At 40.5% G+C, this 26357-nt stretch overlaps 1 protein-coding gene across 1 annotated transcript in view; it reads right to left on the bottom strand.

The window, feature by feature from the left end:
• The window catches only part of TOP6BL (TOP6B like initiator of meiotic double strand breaks), a 102195-nt gene extending 78142 nt beyond the window's left edge, over positions 1–24053 (bottom strand). Inside the window, 3 exon segments of the mRNA XM_072790076.1 lie at positions 11805–11858; positions 17860–18001; positions 23919–24053. Of these exon segments, the coding sequence (XP_072646177.1) occupies positions 11805–11858; positions 17860–18001; positions 23919–23948 (226 nt within the window). The 5' untranslated portion in view covers positions 23949–24053.
• Positions 24054–26357: the final 2304 nt, after the last annotated feature.

The following is a 26357-nucleotide window of genomic DNA, read 5'->3' as shown; positions in this document are numbered from 1 at the left end:
CGAGTCCCACGTTGGGGTCCCTGCATGGAGCCTGCTTCTCCCTCTGCCTGTGTCTCTGCCTCTCTCTCTCTCTCTCTCTCTCTCTCTCAAATAAATAAATAAAACATTAAAAAAAAAGAATAAATAAAAGAATACTTTTTGGACAACCCTCATAAATTTAGAAATTCTGCTTAAATTTATAGTGTACCAAGTTCCCACTGTTACGATTTGTACTAGCAACATTTGGCTGCTTGGAAATAAGAACAGGTAAAGCAAATAGTGGGGATTATCTAAGCTTGAAGACTACAAGAAAGGAAAGATAGAAAGTCAAGGCAGCAGGGGATTATACTGTGCCAAATGGTTAATTAACTGTGGGCAGGGAGGCCAGAAGGGGTGGCAATATAAAGAAGAGAGAAGGAAAGGGGAAGATGAGAGTTCAAAAAACTTCAATTCCATGTAACAACTTTTTCTTTCTTTCTTTCTTTCTTTCTTTCTTTCTTTCTTTCTTTCTTTCTTTCTTTCCTTTCTTTTTTTTTTTTCAAGATTTTATTTAAATTCAAGCTAGTTGGGATGCCTGAGTCGCTCAGTGGTTAAACATCTGCCATCGGCTCAGGGCGTGAACCTGGAGTCCTGGGGCTGGAGTCCCACATCGGGCTCCCTGCATGGAGCCTGCTTCTCCCTCTGCCTATGTCTCTACCTCTCTCCGTGTGTGTCTCTCATGAATAAATAAAATATTTTTTAAAATTAAAAATAAATAAATTCAAGCTAGTTAACATATAGTGTAGTATTAGTTTCAGGGGCAGAATTTAGTGATTCATCACTTGCATATAATACCCAGTGCTCATTCCAACAAGTGCCCTCCTCAATTCCCATCACTCATTTACTCCCATCCACCTATCCACCTACCTTCCAGCAACCCTTTGTTCCCTATAGTTAAGAGTCTCTTATGGTTTGCCTCCATCTATTTTTACCTTATATTTTTCTTCCCTTTCCCTATGTTCATGTTTTGTTTCTTAATTTCCATTAGTAAAATCAAAGTTTGTCTTTCTCTAACTTATTTCACTTAGCATAATACACTCTAGTTCCATCCATCTTGTTGCAAATAGCAAGATTTCATTCTTTTTGGTGGCTAATATTCTTGTGTGTGTGTGTGTATGTGTGTGGCATGTATGTGTATACACCTTTGTCATTCATCAGCCAATGGACATTTGGGCTCTTTCCATATTTTGACTACTGTGGGATAGTGCTGCTAACATTGGGCAGATTTATTTTAAACCTGAAATATAATTCACACCATAAATTTCACTACTTTAAGTGCCTTTCCGTATATTCACAACATTATACAACCATCATCACTAATTCCAAAACATTTTTATTACTCCAAGAAGAAAACTCATATCCATTAATAGTAACTCCCCATTCCTCCTTCCTCCCACTAATCTCCTTTGGATGTGCCTCTATGGAGTTGCCTATTGCAGACATTTCATATAAATGGAATCATAGAATGTACAGCCTTCTGTATACAGCTTCTTTCACTTAGCATGTATCCAATTTTCAATCATGTTGTAATATATATCAAGACCTCATCATTCTTTTTGACTGAATAATATTCCATTGTATGGAGAGAGCACATCTTGCCCGTTAATTGATGGACACTTGTGTTGTTTTCAATTTGGGGCTATTAGGAATGATGCTGCCATAAATATTAGTGCATTAGATTTTGTGTAGACATTTCTGAGTGAAGATAATTCTAACTTTTCAAGGAACTTCCAAAGTAGCTGTACCATTTTACACCACCATCAAAGTATGAGGAACTCGATTCTCTATATCCCTGCCAATATTTTTTTTATTACAGTCCTACTAGTGGGTATCAAGTAGTACCTCATTATGGTTTTGATTTGCATTTCCCTAAAAACCATGATGTTGAATATTGGCCATTTACATGGATAAATGTTGTCCTAGTCTACTCAGGCTGCCATAACAAAATACCACAAACTGGGTGGCCTAAGCAATGGAAATTTACTTCATACAATTTTGAAGGCCGAAAGGTTCGATATCAGGGTGCCAGCAATTCAGTTCCTGGTAAGAGCTCTCTTCATGGCTTGCAAAAGCTGCCTTCTCATTGTGTCCTCACATGGCTTTTCCTGGAAGGGTACACTTGGAGAGATATTTCTTTCTTCATCTTTTTATAAAACCACTAATCCCATCATAAAGGCCCCACCTTCATGACCTAGTCTAACCCTAATTACTTCCCAAAGGCTTCATCTCCAAATACCCCTGCATTGGGGATTAGGGCTTCAACACAGGAATTTGGGGAGGACACATACATTCAATTCGTAACAAATGTCTATTCAGATCCTTTGCCTATTTTAAAATTAGTTGTCTTTTTAATGTTGAGTTATAAAAGTTGTTTTTGTACTCTGGATGTTAGACTCCTATCAGATACATGATTTGCAAATATTTTCTCCAATTTTATAGGTTTTTTTCTAAGCTTTTTTCTTTTTTCCCCAGTTTTATTGAGGTATAATTGATATATAGCATTGTGTAAAGTTATAGTGTACAACCTATAAATCTGATACTTATATGTTCCAAAATGATTACCACCTTTGCCTGAGCTAACACGTCCATCACGTCACAAAATTGTCTCTTCACTTTGATAATGTTCTGTGAAATACAAAGGTTTTTAATATTGATGAAGTCCAATTTATTTTTCCTTTGGCTGCTCATGCTTTAAATGTCTTATCTATGAAGATTTACATCTACATTTTCTTGTAAGAATTTTATAGTTTTAGCTCTTAGATATAGGTCTTTGTTCCATTTTTTAAAAGATTTTATTTATTTATTCATGAGAGACACAGAGAGAGAGAGAGAGAGAGGCAGAGACACAGGCAGAGGGAGAAGCAGGCTCCACGCAAGGAGCCAGACATGGGACTCGATCCCGGGTCTCCAGGATCAGGCCCTGGGCCAAAGACGGCACCAAACCACTGAATCACCCGGGCTGCCCTCTTTGATCCATTTTGAGTTAACTTTTATCTATAGTGTCATATGACTCTTTAAAATGTGCTAAATGGGTAACCATAAAGTCTACTCAGGAAATAATGTCCTTATTCCCATACCAGCCAAATTCACTGCTATAAGCAGCTAACATTGTCTGCTATGGAGATGAAATGGATATGGTAACCCAAGAGGCCAGAGCTGGACCAATTAAGCATCTAGTTGATTACCCAATGAGGGGTAACAACAGTTCGAGGATTTTAAGCCAAAGCAGATACAATGCAGGCTAGCTTCCTCTACCGAAAAAAAGCCACTCGCCTGAAGTAGGAGCCAACTCCCAGGATATCTGATACTAAGAGCTGTCCATGGGATGCCTGGGTGACTCAGCGGTTGAGCGTCTGCCCTCAGCTCAGGGCATGATCCCGGAGTCCTGGGATCAAGTCCCATGTCGGGACAGGGAGCCTGCTTCTCCCTCTGTGTCTCTGCCTCTCTCTCTGTGTGTTTCATGAATAAATAAATAAATCTAAAAAAAAAAAAAAAAAAGCTGTCCTTTTCTTCCTCTTCCATCTACTCAAGCTCAGAAGGAAAAGAAACATGTCAAGATTCATGTCCTTTCCATTCCCTTTCCCTTCACATCAAATCTTTTTAAGATGTTATTCATTTATTCAGGAGAGACAGAGAGAGAGAGAGAGAGAGAGAGAGAGAGACATAGGCAGAGGGAGAAGCAGGCTCCCCGTGGGCAGCCCAATGTGGACTCAATCCCTAGACTCCAGGATCAGGCCTTGAGCCAAAGGAAGACTCTCAACCACTAAGCCACTCAGGGGTCCCCTCTCACATCAAATCTTAAACATATTCTCAATAGTGAAGTATGATTAGATATTTAACAGGGAAAAAAGTAAAGAAATATTAAGGAAGCAAAAGAAGACAAATTTCATTCATTTTTTTTTTTATTTTATTTTAGTTTTTTAAGTAATCTCTACACCCAGTGTGGGGCTCATACTCACATCCTCAAGATCAAGAGTCACATGTTCCACAGATTGAGCTAGTGAGGCATCCCAATAAATTCATTTATTTTAACTTCTCTTGATGTTTAATCAATCTTTTCTTTTTGAAGTCTTGCCACATGTTATGCAAATTTCATAGCAAGAGACTATTTAAAACATATCAAAAGTTTGGATTTAATGTGGACTCACAGGGTAACCAATGACCTATGAGTCCACAAACTCTTCCCTTACCACTAAATTTAATATATCAGGCTGAGGTAAAGCTCAGTTTCCTCATCTTGGAAAAAGAAATTGTGATAACATGTAAATTTGACCTACCTCTGGAGAATGAATGAAATCATGTTTACAAAAACGAGCTCCTGGGGAGAAAGTGTTGGGTGAGTACTGAGCCTTAGAGTTGCTGATCTTGTGAAATATAAAATTATAATAGATATTTAATCTTTGAATACGAGAATCTCAGATTTAAAAGTATGTATTTAGTCAGACATCCAAGAGTTCACCATTGCAAATTTCTCACTCAGTGATGAGCAAGACTGGACCTATCAATCTAACATACAAAAACCATGACTCCTCACTTCCTTTCACAAATTAACAAAAAGGACAAAATTAAACTAAACCTTTTTGTAAAGTCTCCCTAATGGCAAAAGGGTGGAGTACAGAGAAGAGGCAAAAACTAGACTGTCATAATCATATAACCATACATCAATAGCACAGCTGTCTTCCCTACTTTCAAAGGCTGTTATTCTTATCTAGTCTTTTGAAGAGGAAAAAGAAAAGGCTGTAAATTTTCTGACCTGGGAAATACATCTGAACATGATTGGCCAAACTATATCTTACAAAAGTGTTAAATTATGTCAATAAACATGGGAATAAGGAAGAGATAAAAAGAGATTAAAAGATAAAAAGAAAAAGAAATCAAAATAATATGAACGGAAGAAACAAGAAAGAAACAGCAAAATAGGGACCTATAAATACGGCCTTTTTCATATTCCCCCATCTTACCACTCTACCCTTTTTTTTTTCCTCTTTTTCTCACTAGAGTAAGGATGGTAAGAACTAGCATCTAGATCCAGGCAAGATGGACAAACTAAAACCATCACACTTCACCAAACAGGTATTTATAATAGAAGTAGTTCTATTATAAATGGATAAATAGATATATATGCTTATATATATGCATATAAAAATAATTTTTAATAAATGGATAAACATATCATGAAGAATAATAGTACATATATTAATAGGAACTAATGAGAATTTTTAAACATGTAAGAATTTATCTATCTTAATGGGCATCATCCTTCAAAGTACAGAAGTTATTCTAATTGACAGAAGACCTCATATCTGGTCTGAGATGTCTTAACCTTTTTTTAAAAAAAAGATTTTATTTATTTATTCATGAGAGACACAGAGAGAGAGAGGCAGAGACACACGCAGAGGGAGAAGCAGGCTCCACGCAGGGAGCCCGATGTGGGACTCAATCCCAGGTCTCCAGGATCAGGCCCTGGGCTGAAGGTGGCGCTAAACCGCTGAGCCACCCGGGCTGCGGGGCGGGGAGGGGGTCTTATCCTAATAAGCAATAAAGAGAGTCATCAAAGCAGGAACTTAAATATATGTTTAAATTAATATATAGCTGAACAAATAATAATTATAAACACCAAAAGAAGAATTAACAAAAATTAAATTAGATTAGATAATGGAAAAAAGAAAAAAGAGGATCCTAAAAAAAAACCTCAAAATGTATAAGCCTTGAAAATTATGAACATTAGTATCATTGAAAGAATTGGAGAGGAATCCCTGGGTGGCGCAGCGGTTTAGCGCCTGCCTTTGGCCCAGGGCGCGATCCTGGAGACCCGGGATCAAATCCCACGTGGGGCTCCCGGTGCATGGAGCCTGCTTCTCCCTCTGCCTATGTCTCTGCCTCTCTCTCTCTCTGTGACTATCATAAAAAAAAAGAAAAAAAAAGAATTGGAGAAATTACAGAGCAAGTTAGCTGCAAGAAAATGAAACCCATTTTAGATATGTTACACATAGATTTCTTTTTTTAAGATTTTATTTATTTATTCATGAGAGATACAGAGAGAGAGAGAGAGAGAGAGAGGCAGAGAGAGAGAGAGGCAGAGACACAGGCAGAGGGAGAAGCAGGCTCCATGCAGGGAGCCTGATGCAGGACCTCCAGGATCATGCCTTGAGCCGAAGGCAGAAGCCCAACCACCAAGCCACCCAGGCGTCCCCAGCACATAGATTTCAAAGGAACCTTCAAATGGAATAGTCTAATTGACAGTCAAACCTGGAAACATGTTAGTGATAGAGAAGAAAAAACTTAAGTCTCATCAGCACAAAATACTAAAACTTTAAAAGTAGAAAAGCTATCTGAAGTAAATATAGTATTATAATACAGAATAATGAAGGGATGAAAGGCATACTGGTGACTGAACTTTAAGGAATATCCTCTGGGCTACCAAAGAAGCACCCTGAATATGCATATCTTCATACAGCATTTATCACATTATATTTTATTTTCAGAGCTATCTCTCCCTATGACTTCCTGTTTCAAAGCAGATGTTCAATTAAAGGTTTTCTGGACAAAGGACAAAAGTATGAATAGTTAGGAACCAGAGAAAAAAGTGAGCAAAAAGAGAACATAAACCATTAGAGAAGGAGTAAAATCTTGGTCACTATTTATTAATCCAACATAAATAAAACACCCAGAAATAAGAGCCTGTTTGTATACAAATTGATCTGAAGTATTCCAGATCCAGAGAAAATGTACCTTGATAAGATCCTGATAGAAGAGACTGAAGAGTAAAGAAAACTGAAGCTGGATGGCTATACAACAGCATAGTCCCCCCAAAGAGGGGTCAGATCTTATTTTAGGCAGGGAGAGACATAAACCAAGCAATAAACAGAACATAGTTAAAGTAAATTCAGAGGCATACTATTAATTTTGTAAAAATAAGTATTTTTTAACACCTGGAAATCCAATGGTTAATGAGTCAGCCACCAGAGACTTCCTAATGAAGCTAATTAATCAGTGTAAAGATTTGCAAACAGACCAATTTAAAGCAGTTTGTTAATAATGTTATAGGAATGCTAAATAAATAACCATAGTAATAAAGGCATAATTAATGGTGCATAAACCAGGTTGCTAAGGGATTTAAATCTTAAACTTGGACAATTTCCTTTGTGAATTTCACTGAGTTATTTTTGTTACTTATTAGTAAAAATAAGTAATATTATTGACTGAAGGTTAGTACTATAAGCCTGGAGAGGGATGCCTCGGTGGCTCAGCAGCTGAGCGGCCTTCAGCTCAGGGCGTGATCCTCCAGGGCAGGGACTGAGTCCTGCATCAGGCTCCGAGGAGCCTGCTTCTCCCTCCTCCTATGTCTCTGCCTCTTTCTCTGTCTCTCATGAATAAATAAATAAAATATAAATAAATAAATAAATAAACAAACAAACAAATGCCTGGAGAGAAGACAGGCTGAAGTTGGCTACTGAATATGACTGACCATGAGCAAATGACTCAATTTTTTTTTAATATTTTATTTTTTCATTCATGAGAGACAGAGAGAGAGAGGCAGAGACACAGGCAGAGGGAGAAGCAGGCTCCAAGCAGGAAGCCCAATGTGGGACTCAATCCCGGGTCTCCAGAATCACACCCTGGGCCAAAGGTGGCGCTAAACCACTAAGCCACCAGGGCTGCCCAAATGACTCAATTTTTATTGTGTACTTGATATGCAGTAATTCCTCTTTGTACAAAAAGTTAACCACCTGTACTTTATCACAAGGATATTAAAACAGATTAAATAAATGGCTTAAAATTGCTGCAAGCTTTTAAAATAATTAAAGTTAAAACTAACTTACCAGGACACAAATTGTCTAAAGTTTGTATTAGCATAATAAACAGGGGGTTATTCCATAACCTAAATTCAACTCAATACATTCTCTCCAGGTATTAACAGTGGTAATAAAACCACTTCCTTGTACTTGCATAGTTTTTCACTTTTGTCAAAGCACTTTCACAAATATTAATTGAAGAAATAGGGCAGCCTGGGTGGCTCAGCCATTTAGCGCTGCCTTCAGCCCAAGGTGTGATCCTGGAGACAAGATCTAGTCCCACTTTGGGCTCCCTGCATGGAGCCTGCTTCTCCCTCTCCTGTGTCTCTGCCTCTCTTTCTCTCTGTGTCTCTCATGAATGAATAAATAAAATCCTTTTTAAAAATTGAAGAAATAGTGTTTTCTACAATCTGATCACTAATTGTACAGGCATGGTAAGTGTAAGTTATGTTGCAAGAAATATTCCTATCGGGATCCCTGGGTGGCGCAGCGGTTTGGCGCCTGCCTTTGGCCCAGGGCGCGATCCTGGAGACCCAGGATCGAATCCCACGTAGGGCTCCCGGTGCATGGAGCCTGCTTCTCCTTCTGCCTATGTCTCTGCCTCTCTCTCTCTCTCTCTCTCTCTCTGTGTGTGTGACTATCATAAATAAATAAAAAAAAATTTAAAAAAAAGAAATATTCCTATCTCCTCCCTAGTGCTAATAATAATATACTCCCTGTTATTTATATGGATTTTCACTCCTTTCAAACCACTTTCACACATATTAACTAGAGAAGTGGCGTGAGGAATGATCTTTCCATTCTTCACATCATCCAAAGGACAGAATTCAAAAAAGCAGAGGACTAAAGATTGATAAATAGATTAGATGGGAGTACCTGAGTGGCTCAGTTAGGCGACTGCCTTTGGCTCGGGTCATGATCCCAGGGTCCTGGGATGGAGCCCCATGTTGAGCTCCCTGCTTGGTGGGGAGTTTCCTTCTCCCTCTTCCTCTGACTACCCCTCCCCCAGGTTTGTGCTCTCTTGTGCTCTGTCTCAAATAAATAAATAAAATCTTTTAAAAAATAGATTAGATGGATTTGAGGCAGTCAACTCATATTCTTAAAGCTGGATTCATGTTACCCAAAAGTCTTAGAAACAGAACAAACTCTCCAGGACAATAAGCTGATTCTCCCTATCTTTTAAACAGGCTGTGGCAGGTAGCAGAATTAAATAATTAAGATATCTTAAGTATGGGGACCCCTGGGTGGCTCAGTTGAGCGTCCTTTGGCTCAGGGCATGATCCTGGTGTGGGGATTGAGTCCTGCATCAGGCTTCATGCAAGGAGCCTGCTTCTCCCTCTGTCTGTGTCTCTGCCTCTCTCTCTGTCTTTCATGAATAAATCAGTAAAATCTTAAAAAAAAAAAAAAAAGTTAAAAAAAAAAGTTATCTTAAGTATGGGCATAAGGGGAGAAACCAAATCTGTCTTGATCACCTCTGTAACCCCTCCATGTCAAGCACAAGGCTCAATGTATAGTTAATGCTCAATAAAGCAACATTACAATGATTACCACAGGGTGAACATTCTACCCAAGCTCCCACAGAATATCTATTATGGAGCTATTAGTTTTCCTCCACAATTACTGCTTTCAATGTGTACACACCAAGAAGAATCTAAAGAGTTGGGAGACATGTCAATGGTTCAGTTGGTTAAATATCTGCCTTTGGCTCAGGTGGTCCCAGAGTCCTGGGAGCCAGCCCCACATGTGTGTGTGTGTCAGGGGGGAAAAAAAATCCCTGCTCAGCGGGGAGCCTGCTTCTCCCTCTTCCTCTGCCTGCCAATCCTTCTGCTTGTGCTCGCTCGCTCTCTGTCAAATGAATAAATAAAATCTTAAAAAAAAAAAAAAAAGAATCTAGGATACAGACTACTGGAAAGTAGATTCAGAGGGCCAAGACAATTCCAAAGGCTAAGGAAAATATACCTGATAACCTTAGTTTGGCAAGCAAACACTTTTAAATCCCCATGCTTAAACTAAAAATTACTTCAGCATACTGGTACAGCCATTCTGGAAAACGGTATGGAGGTTCTTCAAAAAGTTAAAAACAGAGCTACCCTATGATCCAGTCACTGCAAAAGTGACTGGGTATTTACCCAAAAGATACAAAAATACTAATTCAAAGGAATATACGCACCCAAATGTTTACAGCAGCATTGTCTACATCAGCCAAATTATGGAAACAGCCCAGATGTCCACTAACTGATGAATGTATAAAGATGTGAAATATAGGGCACCTGGGTGGCTCAGCAGTTTAGCACCTGCCTTTGGCCCAGGGTGTGATCCTGGGGTTCTGGGATCGAGTCCCCCATTGGGCTCCTTGTGTGGAGCCTGCTTCTCGCTCTGCCTGTGTCTCTGCCTCTCTCTCTCTGTGTCTCATGAGTAGATAAATAAAATCTTTAAAAAAATCTTTAAAAAAAAAGATGTGAAATATATATCTATACTATACACATGATATATAATATTACATAGTATAATATATACACTTGTATACACAATGGAATATTAGTCATAAAAAAGAATGAAATCTTGCCATTTGCAATGATGTGGATGGAGCTAGAGTGTATTATGCTAAGCAAAGTAAGTCAGAGAAGAACAAATACCTATGATTTCACTCATATGTGGAATTTAAGAAATAAAACAAATGAACACAGGGGAAAAGAGAGAGAGAAGCAAACCAAGAAACAGAATAAAGAGAACAAGAAGAGAACAAACTGATGGTTACTAGAGGAGAGGTGGGAGGGAGAATAAGTAAAAAAGGTGATGAGGCTTAAGTGCACTTAGTGTGATGAGCACTGAGAGTTATATGTAAGTGCTGAATCACTAAATTGTACACCTGAAACTAATATTACACTGTATGTTAACTGGAACATAAATAAAAACTTTAACAAATAATAATTAAAAAATTAAAATTACTTCAAAAAAGAAGTTCCAAAAGGGAAAATTATTTCCTATATGTTTATGTCTTTAGACATCTTGTGAATTGTAAATATAGTTTCTTCTTCTTCTTTGATATCACCAAGATAGAGGAAGGTACTTTTATGTAGTAATTGAGTTACTGGGAATGTGGATCTAAGTAAAATTTTTAATTGACTGCATTTTAGAAAGCAACAAGAAACACTACCATCTTTTTAAAAGTCCAATGGTAAAATAAATAGTCCAATGGTAATATATTTCATAAACACTTATAACATTACACTGCTCTGATGTAGTTTTTTATTGTTTCCATATTTTACACATAGCACATTTTTTAAAGTAATGACAAACATAAAGATAAAACATCACAATCTAAAAAAAAAAAAAAACCCACAATCTATGTTCCAAATTTAACTGGAGGTTTCTTTTAAAAATTATTTAGTGAAATTTGTAAATTATGCATTAGGAAAAGACAGGCCCATTGGATACTCTACAAACCACACAACTATAGAAGATAAGTTTAAAAGCACAAGTTCTCAGATCATTTGATCTCCTTAAATATGTGTATGTCCTTTAGGATTATTCTCAAATCAAAGGAAAGAACTAAAACCAAGGTCACCTAAACCATACCAACTTTGGCATATGTTGTACAGTATTAACACTCAACAAAACAATTTATAAAAGCCTCCTTCACACATTATTTCTTTGAGATAGATAGAAACAAATACTTTACCAAAAATTTCATTTTATATACGTGATAATTTTGCCTGAGGTTGTATACAGAGTATTCAAAGAGGCTATGTTTTATAGATCTGTATTTTATAGATCATCTTTCAGTAGGATTGCCGGATAAAATATTGTATGGAACATACTTACGATACAAAATTACTCATCATTTATCTGAAATTAAAATTTAAGTGGGCATCCTGTATTTTTATTTGCTATATCTGGCAATGCTATCTTTCAGTTTGTCTGTTTCAGAAAATACCAAATTCACTGCCAGGAAAAGATTTAATCTCGTGAAAGTAATTCTTTATTTACCTTTTAGGAACTTCCTGAGAACCAAACCATCATAAATGCTTCCCGCAGAAGCAACTGTAAGAAAGAGAATACAAAGAAATATCACAAACAGATTTTATCTAAAGAACCCAATGGGAGCCTAAAAACACTGTTTATAGATACAGAACATTAAAAGGTAACCACTCTGTAATGAGTTTACTGAAAATGGAGGCACCAAAGAAGCATTATGAGGCTACAATGACTCTCAGGGAGCAGAATAACTTCTTAGAGATGAGAACTAAATGGCAAGTCTTTTCACCTATATCCAATACCACGACTGCTTCTTTAGGTAGTACTACTCCCGAGAGAAAGGGATTATAGGAAGACTGCAAACTGTAGTCTGTAATCAGAAAACTTGTCAGTAACCCATATTCCAGTATAAGATTCAATTAAAAATTTTGGCCCTTTTAAACAATTTACTCTCTAGCAGAAAATATTAGACTATCAGGTAAGAATTCTCCATACCTAGAGTTAGAAGTCTGAACATCAGAACACTTAAAGCAAGTCTTTTTTTTTTTTTAAGATTTTTCTATTCATTTGTTCATGAGAGGCAGCGAGAGAGAGAGAGAGAGAGAGAGAGAGAGAGAGGCAGAGACACAGGCAGAGGGAGAAGTAGGCTCCCCCCAGAGAGCCCCATGTGGGACTTGATCCCAGGACCCTGGGATCACGACCTAAGCCAAAGGCAGATGCTCAACCACTGAGCCGCCCAGGTGCCCCTTAATTGTTTTTTTTTTTTAAGTAAACTCTACCACCAATGTGGGGTTCAAACTCACAATCCTGAGATCAAGAGTCACATGCTCAACTGACTGAGCCAGCCAGGTGGCCCTAGAGCAATGATTCTCCAGCGTAAGAGTGTGAGGAAGGAAGTAGGGACCTAAGAGGGAAAAAAAGATCAGAACCACCTGGAGACTTTCTAAATTGAACATCTCTCCCCCACAGGGTTAACCCACAGTTAAGAATCTAAGAATAACTGCCACAGGAACCAATGAAAATGTGTATATCCCTCCAGAAATGTGTATTCTTCAGGCAGGGAGAAAAGGTTGAGAATAACTGAACTACAGTAAGAGGCAACACCATTATCTAAACGTGTGCTCTCCAAATACAATAACTATTAGATATATGTGGCTATTTAAATTTAAACTTAGCTAACTTAAATTAAAAATAAGATTCCTCAGTCACACTAGCCATATTTCAAGTGGTCATTAGCCAAGTGTGGCTGGCTAATGGTTACTGTACCGAACAGCACAGATATAGAACATTTCTATCATCACAAAAAGTTCTACTAAAATGCTATTAGAGCAGTGCTTTAGGTTTCCAGATTTTGAATGATTCTAGACAAATGGTATTTCAAAAGGCCTGAGCCCAAGTAGCACAGAACATTCAATAAAAGACAATCATCTCGGGGCAATTGGGTGGCTCAGCCAGTTAAGTATCTGCCTTCAGCTCCAGTCATGGTCCTGGGGTCCTAGGATTGAGCCCCCCATGGGGCTCCCTACTTTGCAGGGAACCTGTTTCTTCCTCTGCCCCTGTGCTCTCTGTTGCTTTCTCTCAAATAAATAAATAAATCTAAAAAAATAAATAAAAAAAATAAATCTAAAAATAAAATAATAAATCTAAAAAAATCTAAAAAAGACAATCATCTCTTTTTTCTTAACATTCCTCACAGGCATACACTAGTTCTAACTTAAGGAGAGTGGGTCACTGGGACACTAGTGGACAGAGATGGCAGGTGGAGTGGCAGGCCCACACTAGTGATTAGTGAGGAGATGAACAATAATAAGAAAAAAAAAATACAACCTATACATCTCACAGTGTGTTTATGATGTTTCTCAATTGCGTATGTCACACTGTTTCTTCAAACATCCTTTTTAAATTTTAACAAGGACCATATCAACAATTGTTGAAAGTGGGTCACTTTTGGTGAATATACTCAGAGAACAATTATCCTGCCTGCTCCACACCCCTTTTAGTCCCTAATTCTCAACTCTCTTTCTAATGTTTCTGTACTAAAGTGCTATCCTTCAAATGCAAAGATAACAGTAGAGGCTTATTTGTAAAGCACATATTTTTAAAGCAACAGCATTCCCCAAAATTCTTTCTGAAGAGAAGATGATATATTTTTAAAAAGAGCTACAAGATCTAATATGTCTGGGAAATGCTGTATACTATAGTCCGTTTTTGAAGATTCACAGTCTACACTGGCATAGCTAAGGTTCTGAGAACATATAATGAAACTCATCTGATTATTTTTTGAGACAGAGAAGTGGGGGAGTTGGCAGCAGCAGAGAGAGAATCTTAAGCAGGTTCCACACCCAGTGCAGAGCCCAACACAGGGCTCAATCTCACACAACCTGAGATCACCACCTGAGCTGAAATCAAGAGTCTAATGCTCAACTGACTGAGCCACCAGGCAGCCCTCATTTGATTTTAACCAGAATTTCCCAAATTTAGATGACTACATAATTCCTTCCTCATAACTCATAAACTGACCGTAGCACACTTTGAAAAACACTGCAATAAATAATATATTAAAGACTTCAACAATTATTGATGGAAAAACTATATAGTGACTTCTCAGTTTCTCTTAATGGATCATTCAAATAATAATATTTGTGGGTGTGTTTTGAGTTGAATTTTGTGCTTCTAAAAGAGATTTTGAAGAACTAAGCCCTGCTACTTGTGAATATGACTTTATTTGGAAATAGGGTCTTCACAAATGTAAACAAGTTACGATGAGGTCATACTGGTTAGAGTGGACCTAAATCCAATTGTTGTCCTTTTAACTAAGAAGGCTGTGTGAAGACAGAAACATATAAACACAGTGGAGAGTATTTCATGAAGGCAGAGGCAGAGACTGTAGTGATATGCCTACAAGCAAACACCAAGGACTTGCTAGCAACTACCAAAGGCAAAGAGAGAGGCATGGAATAGATTCCTCCCTCAGAGTCTCCAGAAGAAATCAACCCTATTTAGACCTTGATTTTGCACTTCTGGCCTCCATACCTGTGAGGAAATAAGTTTATTTTATGTTTGTGGTACTTTGTTATAGCAGCCTTAAATAACTAATATATGGTTTTTCATCATCAGAGATTTCAGACCAAACACACCATTTCATACATTCAAGTAAAGATGGCAGATTGAACATACACATTATCTTTACTACCTCCTCCTGAAATGGCAGTAAGACAATAGAAAAGGGTTATTTTTTAGAGGAACAAACCCATGAGGATAGAGAAGAGACAAAGATGAGTATAGTAAAATTCTAGAAACTGAAAATCAGAAGGATTAGAGGGAAAGGATTCAGGGGACCTTAAAAATCAAATTATAATCCAGAAAAGGAGGGCACCTGGGTGGCTCAGTTGGGTAAGCATCTGCCTTTGGTTCAGGTCCTGATCTCAGGGTCTTGGGATTGAGCCCCGCAATCAGGCTCTCTGCTCGGCCGAGAGTATGCTTCCCCCTCTGTGCTCTTCCTCTCATTCTCACTCTCTCTCAAATGAATAAAATCTTCAAAAAAAAATAATTTTAAATCCAGAAAATGGAACGGCCAAAAAACAACACGAATAATGCAATAAAATCCCCAAAAGACTCAGGAATGACAGAATCACGAACTTATGGAAGTAGGGGTAGGGAGGGAGCTAAAATAAGGAGAGTTAGTTTAAAAAATGAATTTAAGTAGTCAGCTCCCTTTTTTTTTAGATTTTATTTATTTATTCATAGAGACACAAAGAGAGAATGAGAGGCAGAGACACAGGCAGAGGGAGAAGCAGGCCTCATGCAGAGAGCCCCAGGCGGGACTCATTCCAGGATCATGCCCTGGGCCACAGGCTGCGCTAAACCACTGTGCCACCAGGGCTGCCCTAAGTAGTCAGGTCTTTAGATTATTTTCTCCACTCAGCATTCTAGGGTCACCTTCCTAACCTTGGTGGGGGAGAAGGAAGGGTTATTCTTTTAAGATTTTATTTATTCATTCATGAGAAACAGAGAGAGAGGCATAGGCAGAGGGAGAAGCAGGCTCCCTGTGGGGAGCTGATGCAGAACTTGATCCCAGGACCCCAGGATCATGACCTGAGCCAAAGGCACATGCTCAACCATTGAGCCACCCAGGCGCCCCAGAAGGATTATTCTTTGAAAAGAAGAAGCATGAGTTTTCCAGTTGAGGACCAAAGTTGTATTAAAAATAACTGGCCTGAATGAACATAAAGACTGAATGCTGAGTTATCTCTCTTACCCCTCCATCCTAGAACACTTGTAAAATCTGGCTTTTTCTCTGCCTGATGAGAGGCAACAAATTTATGCCTAGAAAAATATAACAGAATATATATCGAACATTAATTAATAGTTATCTTAAGAGGAAGCTGGGATCCCTGGGTGGCGCAGCGGTTTAGCGCCTGCCTTTGGCCCAGGGCGCGATCCTGGAGACCCGGGATCGAATCCCACGTCAGGGTCCCGGTGCATGGAGCCTGCTTCTCCCTCTGCCTGTGTCTCTGCCTCTCTCTCTCTCTCTCTCTCTCTCTCTCTCTGTGTGTGTGTGTGTGACTATCATAAATAAATAAATTTTTAAAAATTTAAGAAAAAAAGAGGAAGCATATGGGTGGCTCAGTTGGTTAACCATCTGCCTTCACCTCAGGTCATGATTCCAGGGTCCTGGGAATGAGCCCCGCATCCCTGCTGATCAGGGAACCTGCTTCTCCCTTTCCTGCTCCCCCAGCTTATATGCACTCTCTCTTTCTCTCTCTCAAACTCTCTCTCTGTCAAATAAATTTTTAAAATCTTTTAAAAAGTAATTATTATCTCAAGGGATGAAATTACTAGAAAGTCTCATTTTCCATAATATATTTCTGTAATGTTGGAATGTTTTATGATAAGCATGTATTTCCCTTCCTTCTACAAAAAAAATATGAAAATTATTACATAAAGATCAGAGACAATAAAGACAATAAAGAGAAGAGAGAGGCCCCTATATTTCACATGGGCTGAAGAAGTCCATTTGGCTCAAAATGTCTATGGAACTGGATCTCTTGCCAAAAGCTACTGTGGTCAAGTCCTCTGCTTTGAGTGAAATCAATCCTGCTACCTTGGCCAGTTTATTGGATTAGAATCAATGCATAAACTAATAACCATATACAGACCAACATCACCCTAGCCATCATAACCAAAACTTTCTTATGAATGGTGGGAACTCTGTCCAGTCAGAGTAGAGTTCATGCACAGTAACAGCAAACCAGCCTATCATATCTCTCTCAAGGATATATTGCTAGATACCCAAAGGGAAGAAAGGGCATTTCAGTTCAGTGAGATAATGTCTTATAGAGCCTAAAGTACTACTCAGTCTCAACTGGGACTCAGGGTGACTCCTCTAAGGCTGACAAGATAACTTCATCCCACAGTATCCTTCAGTAAACCTACAGACAGATACACTCTCTTCTCTCTCTCTCTTTCACACACACACACACACACACACACACACACACACACAAGTAACCAAACAAAAAAGGATCACTTCCAAAGTTCAAGACAATAAGTTGTTCCAGGGCCACTCAATGCATCAGCTTCCCTCAAGGGTGTAGGCAAAAACGAGAGAAAAAGAGTCAAGTGGAAAAGGTTTATTTTCAAACTAATTGCAAATTACAATTATTAAAGTATGCACCATTTGTCATTTTCTTTCTTTTCCTTTATTTTTTGGCTCTCTTCTAACTACCAAAGTCTGAACATATAAAAGGAGATAAAATTCAATGTAATATAAATATGCTGTGAAAGAGGAGGTTAAAACCAAGAGCAAGGAGATTGTTTCTGAGAATTCTTTTTTTTTTGTTTGTTTCTGAGAATTCTTAAGCCAGTAAAATATTCCTCTGAAAAGAGTTTTGTAGAACACATTTGTAAATCTATCACCAGATACTTATTACATGATTATTTAAGTTTTTTAACTATTCAGTAACCCTGGAGTGATAACATGATAAAAGATTATGACTAACTGAAAATTTTAATTATAACAAATCATAACAAAGACAGAAAATCAATTATTTCTTCCCCTACTTACTAGTTGTTACACAATGAAGAGTATTTGCCTGGTGCTTAGAATTTAATGCTTCCATGGAAATCACTAGCTGTCGTTCTAGCAACGTTCCCTTTGATACTCCTGCTGTTTCACACTTCCAGTGAATTATTAAATATTTCAAAATCTGAAAAGGGCAGAATTCAAAGGAAACAAATCTTTAGAAATCATGGTGGTAATAAATTTATGACAGTTGAATTAACAATCCTAATTTCCAAAAAATAATATTCTTGCTTGCAAAATGTCAGATTTACATCTATTCAGAACAAAGCACTGTGTCTAAACAAAAGAAGTAACTAGGAAAGTGACATAAGAAATTAACACAATACTCAACAGGACAGGAAATGGAGACAATAAATTGCTTTATTTAAAGGGTAGGTTCGGGAAGCCTGGGTGGTTTAGCGGTTGAGCGTCTGTCTACCTTAGCCCCAGGGGGTGATCCTGGAGTCCTGCAATCCAGCCCTCATGGGGCTCCCTGCATGGAACCTGCTTCTCTCTCTGCCTGTGTCTCTGGCTCTCTCTCTGTTTTTCTCTTGAATAAATAAAATTTTTAAAAAATAAATAAAAGGTAGGTTTATCTGGAAATAATAATTCGAAAAAATTATGTGGGAGTTTGTTTTTCCTGTTTCTTTTTTCCTCCCCCAAGTAAAAGCCAATATGAAGACTATGAATAAGAATGGCATCTGGTTATGAATCATCTTTATTTTTCATTAAATCATCCTGAGGATCAGAATACTAGTTAAAAGCACTGGCTTTGGAGCCAGATATCTGGGTTTGAGTCTCTGATGTGCTATGTGATCTTGGGGAAATTATTTAACTCCTCTCTACCTCAGCTTCCTCATTTACGAAAATGAGGACAAAACTACCACGTATGGCTACTGCTAAATGTAAACAAAATAAGAGCAAAATGCTTAACATGGTGCCTGGCATAGATAATAATAGTAAATGCTTAACAGACATTCGCTTTTATTTCTAGTAAGTTTATAAGCAGTTAAGACTGCACACAATATTTTAAGTTGAACAGGTTTCAACTGTCCAGATAAAGCATCCAATCTTGAGGAGACAAATTTAAAATATTCTGTATTTAGGGAGCTGCCAAATATATCAATCAATTAATAACCAAAGTTAAGACATACTTAGATAATAATACACTTATACTTGGTGACTTCAATCTAGCGCTTTCTACACTCGATAGGTCTTCTAAACAAAACATTTCCAAAGAAACGAGAGCTTAAATGATACACTGGACCAGATGGATTTCACAGATATCTACAGAACTTTACATCCAAACTCAACTGAATACACATTCTTCTCAAGTGCACATGGAACTTTCTCCAGAATAGACCACATACTGGGTCACAAATCGGGTCTGAACCGATACCAAAAGATTAGGATCATCCCTTGCATATTCTCAGACCATAATGCCTTGAAATTAGAACTAAATCACAACAAGAAGTTTGGAAGGGCTTCAAACACATGGAGGTTAAGGACCATCCTGCTAAAAGATGAAAGGGTCAACCAGGAAATTAAGGAAGAATTAAAAAGATTCATGGAAACTAATGAGAATGAAGATACAACCGTTCAAAATCTTTGGGATGCAGCAAAAGCAGTCCTGAGGGGGAAATACATTGCAATACAAGCATCCATTCAAAAACTGGAAAGAACTCAAATACAAAAGCTAACCTTACACCTAAAGGAGCTAGAGAAAAAATAGCAGATAGATCCTACACCCAGCAGAATAAGAGAGTCAATAAAGATTCGAGCAGAACTCAACGAAATCGAGACCAGAATAACTGTGGAACAGATCAACAAAACCAGGAGTTGGTTCTTTGAAAGAATTAATAAGATAGATAAACCATTAGCCAGCCTTATTAAAAAGAAGAGAGAGAAGACTCAAATAAAATCATGAATGAGAAAGGAGAGATCACTACCAACACCAAGGAAATACAAACGACTTTAAAAACATATTATGAACAGCTATACGTCAATAAATTAGGCAATCTAGAAGAAATGGACGTATTTCTGGAAAGCCACAAACTACCAAAACTAGAACAGGAAGAAACAGAAAACCTGAACAGGCCAATAACCAGGGAGGAAATTGAAGCAGTCATCAAAAACCTCCCAAGACACAAAAGTCCAGGGCCAGATGGCTTCCCAGGGGAATTCTATCAAACATTCAAAGAAGAAACCATACCTATTCTACTAAAGCTGTTCGGAAAGACAGAAAGAGATGGAGTACTTCCAAATTCGTTCTATGAGGCCAGCATCACCTTAATTCCAAAACCAGACATAGACCCCACCAAAAAGGAGAATTATAGACCAATATCCCTGATGAACATGGATGCAAAAATTCTCAACAAGATACTAGCCAATAGGATCCAACAGTACATTAAGAAAATTATTCACCATGACCAAGTAGGATTTATTCCCGGGACACAAGGCTGGTTCAACACTCGTAAAACAATCAATGTGATTCATCATATCAGCAAGAGAAAAACCAAGAACCATATGATCCTCTCATTAGATGCAGAGAAAGCATTTGACAAAATACAGCATCCATTCCTGATCAAAACTCTTCAGAGTGTAGGGATAGAGGGAACATTCCTCAACATCTTAAAAGCCATCTTCGAAAAGCCCACAAATATAATTCTCAGTGAGGAAGCACTGGGAGCCTTTCCCCTAAGATCAGGAACAAGACAGGGATGTCCACTCTCACCACTGCTATTCAACATAGTACTGCAAGTCCTAGCCTCAGCAATCAGACAACAAAAAGACATTAAAGGCATTCAAATTGGCAAAGAAGTCAAACTCTCCCTCTTCGCCGATGACATGATACTCTACATAGAAAACCCAAAAGACTCCACCCCAAGATTGCTAGAACTCATACAGCAATTTGGCAGCGTGGCAGGATACAAAATCAATGCCCAGAAGTCAGTGGCATTTCTATACACTAACAATGAGACTGAAGAAAGAGAAATTAAGGAGTCAACCCCATTTACAATTGCACCCAAAAGCATAAGATACCTAGGAATAAACCTAACCAAAGAGGTAAAGGATCTATCCCCTAAAAACTATAGAACACTTCTGAAAGAAATTGAGGAAGACACAAAGAGATGGAAAAATATTCCATGCTCACGGACTGGCAGAATTAATATTGTGAAAATGTGAATGTTACCCAGGGCAATTTACACGTTTAATGCAATCCCTATCAAAATATCATGGACTTTCTTCAGAGAGTTAGAACAAATTATTTTAAGATTTGTGTGGAATCAGAAAAGACCCCGAATAGCCAGGGGAATTTTAAAAAAGAAAACCATAGCTGGGGGCATCGCAATGCCAGATTTCAGGTTGTACTACAAAGCTGTGGTCATCAAGACAGTGTGATATTGGCACAAAAACAGACACATAGATCAATGGAACCGAATAGAGAATGGAACAGAATAGAGAACAGAATAGAGAACAGGATAGAGAATGGAATAGAATAGAGAATCCAGAAGTGGACCCTTAACTTTATGGTCAACTAATATTCAATAAAGGAGGAAAGACTATCCACTGGAAGAAAGACAGTCTTTTCAATAAATGGTGCTGGGAAAATTGGACATCCACATGCAGAAGAATGAAACTAGACCACTCTCTTGCACCATACACAAAGATAAACTCAAAATGGATGAAAGATCTAAATGTGTGACAAGATTCCATCAAAATCCTAGAGGAGAACACAGGCAACACCCTTTTTGAACTCGGCCACAGTAACTTCTTGCAAGATACATCCACAAAGGCAAAAGAAACAAAAGCAAAAATGAACTATTGGATTTCATCAAGATAAGAAGCTTTTGCACAGCAAACGATACAGTCAACAAAACTAAAAGACAACCTACGAATCGGAGAATATATTTGCAAATGACGTTATCAGATAAAGGGCTAGTTTCCAAGATCTATAAAGAACTTATAAAACTCAACACCAAAGAAACAAACGATCCAATCATGAAATGGGCAAAAGACATGAACAGAAATCTCACAGAGGAAGACATAGACATGGCCAACAAGCACATGAGAAAATGCTCTGCATCACTGGCCATCAGGGAAATACAAATCAAAACCACAATGAGATACCACCTCACACCAGTGAGAATGGCGAAAATTAACAAGGCAGGAAACCACAAATGTTGGAGAGGATGGGGAGAAAAGGGAACCCTCTTACACTGTTGGTGGGAATGTGAAATGGTGCAGCCACTCTGGAAAACTGTGTGGAGGTTCCTCAAAGAGTTAAAAATAGACCTGCCCTACGACCCAGCAATTGCACTGCTGGGGATTTACCCCAAAGATACAGATGCAATGAAACGCCGGGACACCTGCACCCCGATGTTTATAGCAGCAATATCCACAATAGCCAAATTGTGGAAGGAGCCTCGGTGTCCATCGAAAGATGAATGGATAAAGATGTGGTTTGGGAACCCTGGGTGGCTCAGCGGTTTAGCGCCTGCCTTTGGCCCAGGGCGCGATCCTGGAGTCCCGGGATCGAGTCCCGTGTCTGGCTCCCGGCATGGAGCCTGCTTCTCCCTCCTCCTGTGTCTCTACTTCTCTCTATGTCCATCATAAATTTAAAAAAAAAAAAGATGTGGTTTATGTATACAATGGAATATTACTCAGCCATTAGAAATGACAAATACCCACCATTTGCTTCAACGTGGATGGAACTGCTGAGTGAAATAAGTCAATCAGAGAAGGACAAACATATGTTCTCATTTATTTGGGGAATATAAATAATAGTGAAAGGGAATAGAAGGCAAGGGAGAAGAAATGGGTAGGAAATATCAGAAAGGGAGACAGAACATAAAGACTCCTAACTCTGGGAAACGAACTAGGGGTGATGGAAGGGGAGGAGGGCGGGGGGTGGGGGTGAATGGGTGACGGGCACTGAGGGGGGGCACTTGACGGGATGAGCACTGGGTGTTATTCTGTATGTTGGCAAACTGAACACCAATAAAAAATAAATGTATTATTAAAAATATTCTGTATTTAATTCCACTATTTATAAAAGCACACTCTCACTTCCACACTAAAGTATCACAGGGAAAATTACTACCTCTTTTAAGGCGAGGAGATCTCAGAGAACTTGGGAATGAAGATCCTAATTTGCACCCAAGTTTCTAAGAATGGCTTCCAGACATTTCTACAATCCAGCACTTTCCTTCACACAGCCTCTGATTTAGTGTGCTCCCCTCTGTTAAGATCTTCCCGCAGTGGCTTTATCCGTAGATTGCAATAGGGAAAACAACACTGGCCTGGGAGTCAGAAGCTCTGGGTTCTAGCCTAGCCTCCGTCTGTAAAATCGAATCCTTCAACTTGGAGGATAAGGCCTTGAAGGCAAGAGGACCGGGCGAACGCTCAGGGGCCGTCAGGTCAACCCCGTCAGGCCTGTGGTTCTGTTCTGTCTAGTACCCCTTACAAGACCAAGGGCTAAGAATGTGAGCAGGTGGCGGCTCTGAGGGTGCTGCCATGGGTGAACTCACGCAGCGTGGCGGCGCGGGACGCCCCATCCCACTTTCCAGAGCGGGAAAGTTCCGGGACGCGCAGGGTGGTAGAGGCCGAGGGGGAGGCCTCTGCACCACCTTCCACCACCCAGACCCAGGCCTGCGCCCCACGCCACACGAGTCCGCCTCTCTCCTACTTCGCCCGCCCTGGCCTCGCCTTGCGCCCGAGGCTGCCCAGTAGTCTTTCCTGCGCACCCCCTCCGCCCCGGGGAGAGGCCCCCTTCACTCCAGGCTGGTTTCCCCGGCCCTGACCTGGGTGTCCGCGAACGCCTAGCAAACACTTCAGCTCCTGGGGCCTCGGTCTTCTGGGCTGTGAAATGAGGCGTTCCCCCAACTGAGGCGCCGTCCCTCATCTGCTCCTCACAGCACCGTGTGGGGCCAGCGAGCTTCCGCCGAATCACCCCACTCCCACCTCAGGCACCACCAGACCCCTCTCCCCAAACTTTGCGGTTCGCTCACGAAACCCTCCTCAGAGGGTCCTTCTCGGCCTTCTCTCCTCCCTGGCATCACCTCGCATACTGCCACGGCCGCCCCTTCCATGGCGCGGGGGCAGCGGCAGCGACGCCCACCACCTGCTGCCCGCTGGGACGTCGACCTCCGCCGACGCCCACGCCAGGCAGCGCAGAGTTCTTCCCGCCCGCGCGCGCGCACGCGCGCCCCGCCCCCTGGCCCACCGCGCGTGCGCACTTCACGCCGCACCGCCCCCAGGCCGCGAGCAGCCAGGGCTTGCCCGGAGCGGTGGGGAGGTGCCGGGAGCCGCGAGGGTCGTGGGCGGACGGATGGGCGAGCCGCCGGGCTGGGGAGAGCCTGCGGGCTGCGACTGAGGCTGGTGGCTGCGGGAACGAGGCCAGGCGAAGACTCTCCTTCCTCTGGAAAGAGACTTTCCCACAGTCCCGCCGAGGTGCAGCCCTCAGCCGGGAGGAGCTGCTGAGGCCCGGTGCGAGATCCCCAAGCCTGTTCTTGACTCCCCCGCCGCCTCACCTCCTGCCGGGGCTGCCCCAGGTGCCCTAGACCTGCCTCTGGTTCCCAGATTTAGCAAATAAAATTACAGGACGGCCAGCTAAAACTGAATTTCAGATTTTAAAAAAAATGTTTTTAAGCTACGAATATCCCTCGAAATCCTTGGGACTTAAGTATACTAAAAAATTATTCGCTCATCTGAAATTCAAAACTAGGCATCCTGTATTTTACCTGGCAACTGCCCCAAGCATGTCCCCAGCCTAATCCCAAAGTGCCTGGCCAGCCCCAGGCAGGACCTAGAACGCCCCGCCCCACGTTTGGCTCTGCACTAAATATGCCAACGGCCGGAGCTGGTTTTCACGGGCTTCAGCTGACTCGACAAGCTCTGGGGTTTTCAGTGTTCCCAGCTGGAAGGAAGATATTACTCCAGACCAGCTGCTGGACTTCGGGCAGGTTCAGGGAGGGACGTGGTGAGCGGGGCTTGAGCCCAAACTGATAGTCTGGCAGCTGGTTCCCCAGGCAGCTGAAAGAAAACAGGTGAGAGAGATTCTTGTGTAGCAAAGAGTTGCCCAAGGAGAAGGGTGGGACAGGGTGTTGGCTGCTTTCCTTCAGGGAAAATTCTTCCACCCCAACTCCAAGAAGCCAGGATTGGACAGAACAGATGGGGGAGCTGGCAGAGTGCCCACCCAGTACACAACCTTGGTGCTACTCCAGAGAACGTGTCTGCTAAGATCTGAATCATAGCCTTGGCCAGCCCATGGCCAGTGCCTTTGACCACCTTCTCCAGCACAATTGCTCACAGGTAGACCTACTGGAGAAAGGTAGCTTTTATTTCTGGAAAATTCATCATAAAACCATCTCAGACTTGATAAGAAAGCTGGCATTAGGGGAATCCTTGGAGCCTACCTCTCCCTTTCACTGTCTTCTCTCTCCGGTGTTCCTTTTAGGCAAAGGAGTTGCCAAGGAGAAGGGAGCTAACATTTATTGAATGACTTCATGTTGTCTGACACCACTGGCTCTTTACACAAGTTTTTTCACTCTCACAACTATCTTGTGAGATCCTTACTATATTCACTATCCATCAGTGAGGAACCAAGGCGCTGAGGATGGCTCTTCAAAAATATTTCCCATAGAGAGTTCTGGCTCAGCAGGAAATGCCCCACCTTGAGAGCGGCATTGGGAATGAAGGGTGGAGGAACAGTTGGAAATGTAGAAGTACCTCAGATGAATTGGTTGTCCTGGCTTCCAGCTTTTGGTCTTGGAGTGAGCTTCAGGGATGAACATGCAGTGGAGTACCCAACACCATCCTAGAGTCAGAGGAAATCTAACAGAGGCCAGGGACACAGCCACCTTCCATACTGGATGTGGGCAGAAGTGAGGAGGGGAGCCTTTGATATGAAGGCCTGCCATCAGGACTTCCATAGTATAAACCCTTTTAGTTAAGCAACATGGTGTTGTTTGTTTAGGTAGGCTCCATGCCCAACATGGGGCTTGAACCCATGACTCTGAGATCAGGAGTCCCACACTCAACTGGCTGAGCCAGCCAGGTGCCCCCTTTAGACAAAGTTTGATGCGGACTTGACGTTTGGTGGGCATCTACTCTGTGCTAAGTGGTCTTCACTTTTTCTTATCTGTTTTAAGTCATCCTCCCAGTATTGTATGGAAGGTGTTATCCTTGTTTTATAAAGAATGAAGATGAGGTTCCAAGAAGAGGTTGTATGGCAGTGAGTTGTAAATGGAGGGCCAGAATCTGAAACAAACATCTCTTAACACTTCTTTCTGCTCCCCGGCGCATCTCCTACTTGGATGTGATTGCTTGTCTGAGGTCTGTGGTATAGGAACATTAACTCTACCATGTAAAGCCAGTCCCTCCATTCAAAAACTAAGGAATCAATGAACTTAGATGCCCTCCTCTCCCACAAACTAAGGTTTGAATGAACGGAAGCTCCTAACCCTTCAATATGTGCCCCATCCTGCTTGGGGTCTGGT

Source organism: Canis lupus, chromosome 21, assembly GCF_048164855.1.
Source record: "Canis lupus baileyi chromosome 21, mCanLup2.hap1, whole genome shotgun sequence".
Lineage (NCBI taxonomy): Eukaryota > Metazoa > Chordata > Mammalia > Carnivora > Canidae > Canis > Canis lupus.
This window is presented reverse-complemented; position numbering and strand designations above follow the sequence as displayed.